Source organism: Elephantulus edwardii, unplaced genomic scaffold, assembly GCF_000299155.1.
Source record: "Elephantulus edwardii isolate Elephantulus edwardi_28Jun2011 unplaced genomic scaffold, EleEdw1.0 scaffold00027, whole genome shotgun sequence".
Lineage (NCBI taxonomy): Eukaryota > Metazoa > Chordata > Mammalia > Macroscelidea > Macroscelididae > Elephantulus > Elephantulus edwardii.
Window position 1 is genome coordinate 5,398,787 of NW_006399777.1, and position 9,560 is coordinate 5,408,346.

At 41.9% G+C, this 9,560-nt stretch overlaps 1 protein-coding gene across 1 annotated transcript in view; it reads left to right on the top strand.

Annotated features, from left to right (window-relative positions):
• The first annotated feature begins 149 nt into the window (after positions 1-149).
• The window catches only part of KCNH8 (potassium voltage-gated channel, subfamily H (eag-related), member 8), a 427,975-nt gene continuing 418,564 nt past the window's right edge, over positions 150-9,560 (top strand). Inside the window, exon 1 of the mRNA XM_006883339.1 lies at positions 150-225. Within this exon, the coding sequence (XP_006883401.1) occupies positions 150-225 (76 nt within the window). The remainder of the gene's footprint in view (positions 226-9,560) is intronic.

A 9,560-nucleotide genomic window follows, 5' to 3' on the forward strand; every position in this document is an offset into this window, starting at 1 on the left:
CTTCCATCCCGCAGCCACTTCCCGGGACCTGACCGCGCGTCCCCGCAGGCCCCCTTCCCGGCCCGTGTTGCGCTCAGTCTCCCTTCTTGCCACTTTCCAACCATCCCTGGGACAAACTTTGATGGAGAATTTCACCCGACGCTGGAAAGATGCCGGTTATGAAAGGATTACTGGCTCCCCAGAACACCTTCCTGGACACTATCGCCACCCGTTTTGATGGCACACGTAAGTCCCCACACTTCGACGAGTTCGGGGCATTATTTTGGGTGAATGGTTTTTCTTGTACACGTTACTTTTGCTCCCACCTTCCCATCGAGGTAGATTTCGCTCTGCTTTTGCCTAAGTGTTGTGATAGGAGAGTGCCTTTTTTTTTTCTCCCTGGGACCTGGTAGACTTATAACATCTTGGATTGATGTCGTTCCCTATCTTGACTTCTACGTTTGCAAGGGTTGGAAAATAGCGTGAAGAGAGGCCGACGCCCGTGTCCACTGTGGGGCTGATATTTCAGCTGCTCTTTAGGGAACTGGTTGTAATTTTGTGAAAGAAAAATGGGTGACTGACTGTCCATATCTGCGTATTGACACCCTTCTCCGTCTAGACTTTTCCTGGATCGTAGGTTCCATTCCTGGGTGTTTGAAATGCTCTTACTGAGATACTATCCTTTCTTATCCCCCAAGGAGATCCTTCTCAGCTTTTTCGAGTTTAGCAGAAAGGCAGACCCGAATTGGGACTCCCAACTGCCAGTTTTCTGCGGAAATTCAAATGAGTGAGTTGCTGAGAACCTCGATTTCTGCCTTTGAGTTTACATTAGCTAGCACTTAACCCTGGAATGAGTTTAACAGCAGAGGAGACCCCTCTTGGAGAAAACGGAGGTGTGCAGTTAGAGATTGAATGATAAGAACAAGTTTCATCAATAAATGGACCACGGTTGCTGGACATTGAGCTTCTACTGACATTGTGTGGGATGCATGGAGCCTGTTAGAAATAATGTGCAGAGCGCTAGCTTTCAGGACCATGGTCAGATCCCCATCCCTTCCTTGCCTGGTTTCTCAGCCTTTAGCGTCTGGTGGTTACTCTCCCCAGCTGACTATTCTGCCCTTGTTAGGCACTTCCTAGTTGGTTGTAGTTCAAAGCAGATAACAGAACGAAACAGAACCAGGGTTTTTGATGCCATCCTTGCAATCACTGTTTCACCAACCCATTGCTGCAGTCACTGAGTCGGTCCCTTTCTCTGCTTTTCACTGACTTTAATAAGCATGATGTTCTTGTCTAAGAACCCCAAAAGGGTCTCCACCTAATAATATGCCCCAAGTACATGACACAAAGACTCCCTGTTCTTGCTTCAAAAGATCATCCTGGGTACACTTCTTTCAAGACGTTTTCCTGGTGATTGTTATCATGTACTGTCGAGTTGGAACCAGCTCATAGTTTTAGCTCCCGAGGGTTTTCAGAGGCACTTAATCGATTGCCCATCTTTCTCCCAAGTAGCAGCTGGTGGATTTGAACCCAGTGTCTTCAGGATTGCAACCCAGCTTCTTACCACTAGGCCACCAGAGGTGGTCCATGTTATTATGTTCATCATTCTTCACCAATCTCTTAAGTTAAAAAAGCATCGATTCTTCTTTTAACTTTTCTTTTTTCATCCCCCACCCCCCTTGTTGTCTTGCTTTTACAAGAACTTAAGATGGTTGAAAATACTATAACTTGGGCTAGGTGCATCTTAGTCTTAAATTAAAATACTACTTTTTGACACTTTGAAGAGGTTGTGCGCTGCAAGTTTGCCTACTGCACAGGGCCCTTTGATTTCTTCACTGCTACTTCCACAGACAATCATTGTAAATCTAAGTGAATTGAAATCCTCGGGCATGCCAACCTCATGTATTTATCATGCTGTTGCTTACTGGTCTAATTCTAAGGGGTTTTGTGGCGGGTTTGTGTATGTGTGTGTTTGTGTGTATTTTCTATGTGTAGAAGCTGAGGAAGACACAATGTTATCACGAAAGGTGCAAGTGCAGAGAGTTAGAAAGCTGAAAAGAAAGAAAAAATTACTCAGCATTTCTCAAGGTAAAAGAATTGAAGGAAGATTCAAACTTTAAATTATAATACTGAAGATTGTGTGAGAAAAAAAAAACACCCAATAACCCTGAATGATGCAGGAAGCAGCAAAAGAAGATGTTAGGAATGCACAGACAGGGAGTCAACATCAGGAGATCTGATGGCCTAGTGGTTAAGAAGTTTGCCCGGCCCACCCAAAGGCAAGCAGTGCACGTCCACCAGCTGCTCCATGTGATAAAGTCTGAAAACCCACTGGAAGGTCAGCTGTGAGTCAGTGTCTTTCAGTGTCTTCCCGGTGACAAACAGCAACCACAACAGCAGTGGCACAACCCAGTTCAGTAGGTAGCTTATAACTAAGAAAGTCACGATCAATAAAGACAAAACCCGGGTCACACAAAACACATTAGTGAGAAGCACTGTTTAGGCGTTGACAGAACACCAGCTGAGATGTTTTGACACAGGAACACAGCCCGGGAAGCGCTCACTGTCTATGCCAGGAGACTTGGAAATGAGCTACTTGGCCAGCCAATGGTAAGGGATCCATATTCATGTCCATTTCTAAGAAAGGGGACTCAACAGAATAAGGTGATTATTGGGACAATAGCATTACCAGCCGGGAGAAGGATGGACAGTCTCCTCCCATGCGATTTACTGCCTCTGAAACCCCTCCCCCCCCGGAAGGCCAGTCTTGATGGCACACAACAACCACAATCATTACTATCACAGGGAAATGATATTTTGCTGAAGGGAATTCAAACATGGTCGCAACAGAACATCAAGAAGAAACTGCTAGAAAGTCAAACTAGATTTAGAAGAGGACGTGGGACAAGGAGTATCATTGCTGATGTCAGATGGATCTTGATTAGAAGGAGAGAATACCGGAAAGACGTTTATCTGTGTTGTGTTGGTTGTGGGAGACATTCAGCTACATGGCTCATAATAAACTGTGGCTATCACTGAAGAGAATGGAATTACTTTGGGAGAGGAGGGTGGGCAGTGTCCTGCTGTTGTGATTGAAAGTCTCAGAAACCTGATGGAGGGTCAAGGTGAGGGAACACCGACTGGAAGGCAGTGACTTTTAATTGTGCTCGTGGAGACCCTGAGCCTAGGCCAAGAGGCAGTCGTTTGAACAGCATACAGGATGACTGCGTGGCTTGAAGTCAGGAAAGGCACATTAAAGCTGCACCCTTTCACTGTACAGTAAGTATGGGAAATCCTCACCTTGGTTTGTGTGTTAAAGAGACAATCTGAGAAGCTGGACAACATGAAGACTATGGTGTTAGGATTGCATAAAAACCTACCAACAATTTACTATATGCAGATGAAATATTTTGCTGACTGAGAGAACAGAGGGGCTTATAATTTCTCCATGGTTGTCCACACAGTCCTTGCACTCCTGTAATTTCTCTGCACTCTATTTCTTTACCATGCCTCCCTCTGAGAGCATACGGAAAAGGATGGATTGATCTTAGAGGGTTTTTTCCATAGGTTCAAGTATCATAATTTTTCTGGTGACTGTTCCTTGTAACTCTTGTCACAGAAGATAATAGATTACATCCTTCCATATGGGTTACATCTTGACCTCAAGAAAACAAAAATTCTCACCGCTGGAAAGATTGAAATTGTCAATGACTTCCTATTACTTGGATCTGCAGTCAACACACTTGATACCTGCAGTCAAGAGATCAGGAGATGTATTGTATTGGGAAAGTCTGCAGTCAGAGACATCTCCAAATTACTGAGGAGCAACAATTCCAGTTTGAAGACAAAGGTACCCATGGTTCAGGCCCTGGTCTCCTCAGTCATTTGCTATGCTGCTCATACCTGGGCAGTGAATAAAGACAGAAGAATTGATGGCTTTGAATTGTGGAGTTGGAGAAGAGCACTGAATAGTCCATGGACTATGAAAAGAACAAACAGATATGTCTTTTTTTTTAAAAAAAATGTTTTTTTAAATTTGGTATTAACAGATTTGAACATACTCTTTTTAAAAAATTCCTTTTCATTTATTGTTATCCATTTTCCTCCCTGTCCCTCCTCCCCCATAGTTTGCTTTCTTCCTTGAGAGAAAAAGTTCTTTCATTGTTATACAGTCCCTCTCCCCCTGACCACTTTACTGTGCAACTCTTATTCTGGACTCTTGTCATGCCAATATTACCTAATCAATTATATGTTCCTTTTCTACAGTTCTCTCCCTCATTTGTTTCAATGCCATGTACATTATTAATCCCCTCCTTTTTTTTCTAAGTTTCCCACCAACCCCCATATCAGTCCTGTTCTATAACAGTGACATTATACAGTATTTGTCTTTTTGTAACTGAAATATTTCACTCAGGTAATGTCCTCTGTGGTCACATATTTTGTGTAATATTTCATGAGTTCTTTGTTTTTCAGTGCTGCATAATATTCCATTGTGTGGATGTACCACAGCTTCTCTATCCATTCATTTGTTGATGGGCACTTGGGTTATTTCCAACTCTTTGCTATTGTGAACAGAGCCGCGATAAACATGGGTGTGCATATATTTTCTTGGGTGGCAGTTCTGGTTTCTTTAGGGTATATTCCCAGTAGTGGAATTGCTGGTCAAATGGTATTTCTATTTGCAACTTTTTGATAAAGCACCATACTTCCTTCCATAGTGATTGCACCATTTTACACTCCCACCAACAGTGAATAAGGGTTCCAGTTTCTCCACAACCTCGCCAACATTTGTTGTTTGCTGCTCTGGTAAATTTTGCTATTCTTACTGGGGTGAAATGATATCTCACAGTTGCCTTGATCTGCATCTCTCTTAGAGCTAGGGATTTTGAACATTTCTTCATGTGTTTGTTCTCCATCTGAATGTCTTCTTTGGTGAAAAGCTTGGAAGAACCCTAGAAGCACTAATCCATACATGAACAATCTTCCAAGCATTCTGAAAAACCTACAACCAGGTGAGGATAAAATAGATGAATGGGATCTTCAAAGAATCAAATCCCTATGCATATCTAAAAATTTCTCCAACAGGGTAAAAAGGGAAAGGATAGACTGGGGGGGAAAATTTGGTAATAGCATGTCTTGTTAGGGACTTATAGATGGAATTTATAAAATACTCGAGCACCAAACAAGATAAACAACCCAATTGAAAAATGGGTACAGGATATCAACAAACAGATATGTCTTAGAGAAAGTGTAGCTAGAATGTTTCTTGCAGGCAAATATGATAAAATTTTGCCTAACTTAGTCTGGGCATGTTGTTAGGAGGGGCTAATCCTTTTTTTTTTTTGAAGTGTACTATTGGGTTTTATTACTTTTTTTTTTTTTTGGCTTGGAAAGATGGAGGAATGGAAAAAGAGAGGAAGATGGTCAACCAGATGGACTGGCACAGTGACTGCAGTGGGCTCAAGTGTGTCAGAGGTAGTGAGAATAGCACAGGACCGGACAGGGTTCAGATCTGTTTATAGAGTTGTTATGAGTTGTACTCAACTCGACAGTACTTAACAACAACTTTTTGGAACTGAATAGGACATATATTTACATGCCTGTAGTCTAGGTAGGATATTTTGTAGTCTAGGGGGTTCTGTTGGCCTAGTGGCAAAAAGCTGTGCTGCAATCCTGGAGGCACACGGTTCGAGGCCACCATCTGCTCTGTGGGAGAAGGTTGGGCAGTCTCCTTCTGTGAGATTAACTGCCTCGGAAAACCTGCCAGAGGGTCAGTCAGCCATGGGTCAGTTCTGATTTGACAGGACGCAACAACAGTCTAGGTGTACTCTCTGTAGGATGAGAAAGAAGCAAATTCTGAACTTTGTGGTTAAAAACCAGTTGTACAATTTGACATAAGAGATAAATGAAACATTTACTTTGTTTCTTTCTTTTTTTTTACATTTCCTGCCTCATCATGGTAATTGGTATGATCATGCGTCACATCTTCCAGTATGTTTTTATCGTTAGCTGTAGGGATTGTCTGTCTTTGCAGTTTATAAATGTGTCGGGCTGTATGAGTGAGGAACAAGGAAATTCACTAGATGCATATGTATCAGCTTCAGGAAATAAAGGACACTATTGTAAGAAAACCTCAACTGTTGCCATCATGCTAAATCATTATTGCTGTCTTTAACCACACGGAATGGCTTGTGGAGTTGAAGAAGAGTGTTGAATCTATCATGGGCTGCCAAGAGAACAAACAACTCTGTCTTGGAGAAAGTACACATGGTCAATCTTCTGCTCACATACTTGGGCATGCTGTTAAGAGGGGCCGTTAGATTTGGTAGAAAGGGATTAGAGAAAGACATTGTGCTTGGAAAGATAGAGGGGTCAAATAAAGAGAGGAAGAACCTTAACAAGATGCATTGACACAGGACAGTAGCAGTGGTCTGAAGTGTATCATAGATACTGAGGATGGCACAGGATAGATCAAGGTTCAGGTCCACTGTGAAGGTTACTATAAGTCGAAGTGGACTCAATGGCACATAACAACAACAACAACAGTATCTGTTATCAGAGAAACTGATAACTTTTATGTGGGTGTCTGATCTTGAAGTTACACTGTTCAAACCAAAAGACTTTCAACCGTGATCCTCAGTGCATTCGTAGAAAATGAACAACTAGGAACACTTCTCTCTCACATTGTCATTGTGTCAGAACTGATGTGTGACTGACCTTTCAGTGGGGTTCTGGGGTCGTAAGTCACACGGACGGTAATTGCCTACCTTTGTCCAGTAGGCTGCTGGGGGAGTCCCACAGCCGGACAGGTTAGCCCTTTGGGTTAGCAGAGCAACTCAGAACTACGGCACCAGAATGCCCCAGAAGCTGTTTGTCTCCTTGTCATTTAAATTTGAATGGAATGCAAGGTGTGGAGTGAGTCATCCTCTCATAGCTGGTAAATAACTGCAGAGATGCACCTAGATATTCATTGCCAAAGACAGGGAGCTTCATGTCTTCAGTGTGAGGAGAACTCGGCTTCTCTCTGACCCTCACTATGACGTAAGCTGGGGGGTGTTCTGACTATACTGACACTGCTGAGTGTTCAAGAGAACGCCTCTCTCTCTGTTTTAGCAGCCTGTTAATGTTAATACAAAGTGTGACATTTTAATACCTTCTCTTGTGTTGTCTTTACTAACAGAATATTAAAGAAACTTAAGCACTATTGTTATGATCTTTCTTCATGAATGATAGTCTTGATACCCTCCCACAGCTCATTTGGTGCTCAGGGCCTCAAACTTGTTCCTGAGATGGTTTTGAAATTCGAGTGGGACAGACTTAAGATCAAATTTTGGTTCCCTTGGATTTAATGTCACTTTCTTCAACTTCAACTTGCATGTGAGTAGTTGGTGGTCTGTCCCACAATCAGTACCTGGCCTTGTTTTCACAGCTGATATTGAGCTTCTCCAGCGAACCTTTGCACAAATGTAATCGATTTGATTCCTATGCATACCATCAGGTGAAATCCATGTGTAAAGCCTGCGTTTGTGTTTCTTATAAAAGGAATTTGCAATGAATAAATCATTGAATGTGCAGGATTCTATCATTCTGTCTCCAGCTCTTGCTGGATCTGTGCTCTTCAGGGTTTGGGCAATTCCCAGAAGGAATGAGTTTATGTGAACTTTGACTGTCAGTCAAGCAAATTTGAAAGTAATATCACAGAAGTTAAATACTTGTTCCTCCTACCCAGAAACAAACAAATTCACAAACACGCAACAAAAGAAAGTTGTGTTTTCTTACTCTTTCCATTTTGTAATTATAATAATACTTAAGTTATCTGAAAATTAAAAAAAAAAATAAGCAAAGCATAGCCATGGACTTTTCTCTATGTAAAACCAAGGACTTCCCATTTTACCAAGAAAAATTAAACATTTTTCTTATTAAGCCGCTTTAAATATGTAGATGCAGTTGGATTTTGTGTGCTTATTCTCTGAATTTTTGTTCTTATAATCATTTTTCTTTGTATTTTTAAAATATACCACTCCTTAATGTATTTTGCAAAATGAAACTATGTATAAGTTTCAAAGATAAAAAATTACCAGCCCAGGTAAAAACTGCACTGCACTGCAAAGTGAATGAATTTATTGTATTCAGTATATATATTCATTTGGTGCATTTGCTGCCTTGATCATTAGATATCTTGAACAGTGATGCTAATTTCTTACTTTATTTTGCTTTTGATAATGCTTATCAAACTAATATGAGAGCACCCAATAGCCCTGCGAATAACCTTGTTAACATTTAGTATGTATTACTAGCATTATTCATTTAACATTGAAGAGGAAAAGAGGAAAACCATTTAACACATCATCTAAGTATCTTGCCTGGAGGTGGGGGTAAGTATATAACAGTGTGAAAAATCTATATCATAATCGGTTCAGATATTATCTCAGGAAACATAAAGTAAATTAATAGTAGATTTATCTCTTTATTCTTAGGTATCATTGTATTGGCTTTGACTCTGCATAGTACTCTGTGCAGAGCGGAATGACAGCCTGCCCTGTCCTGCACTCGTCTCACAGCCTGTGCTGTACTGACGCCCAGTCCATCTCCTTGAGGGCCTGCCTGGTTTTCAGAGACCCTCTGCATTTCCAACCAAGAGCCCTGTTCCAGTGACTAACCCCTTCTGATAACAAGCTAATAGAACACGAGACTAACTCTCTCCATCATTGTTTCTAAGGAGCACAGTAGATAATTCTTCCCCAGCAGATTTGTTGGGTTTTGTGTCCACTATATGTTCATGATTCAATCCCACTGTCTCTGACACGCTTGGCCCCCATTGCTCTAGTCACTGTGTCAGTCCAACTTATCCTGTCCAACTTATCTCCTGTGCCGTCCCTTTACCCTTGCAGTGTGATGTCCCTCTCCAAGGATTGGCCCCTCCTGCAACATGAACAAAATATGGGAGGCAGAACTTCGAATTTCTTGCCTCCAAGGAGCAATCTGGTTTGACCCTCTCCAGCTCAGACCTGTTTTTCTCATGGCAGTCCATTGACATGTTCAGTACTTTTACTGAGCACCAAAACTCAAAGGCACTGATTATCCTTTTATCATCCATAGTCATTGTCCAGCTCTCAGATGCAATTGAGAAGACCGTGGCCTGGACAGGTGCATCTTGGGCTCTAGACTGACATTGCTGCTCTTTAGCATTCTAGAGAGGTCTCTGACAGGTCTCAAAGCAACTATTCTCCATGTCTATATCTAGATATTTATTTATACATTTAAATACACACACACACACACACACACACACACACACACATACATACATACATATCTTTCATTGCTTTTGTTCAGACATTCCTTTAGGTTGTATAGCCCTGGTGTACAAGTTCCCATACCATGGTAACTTGTGGTTGCTGTGAGGCTGAACACTGTGACACTCATGTGTCACATGCGTTAACGGCTGGCTACCCAGTGCGGACAGAGAGTGGGGTGGAGCTCCCAGATTAAAACAAGCTTGGAAGGAGGAGTGGCATCCACTTCCATAATAGCTTGCCTCCGGAAACCCTATGAACCTGGAGAGGGGATGAAAGGCACCCAAG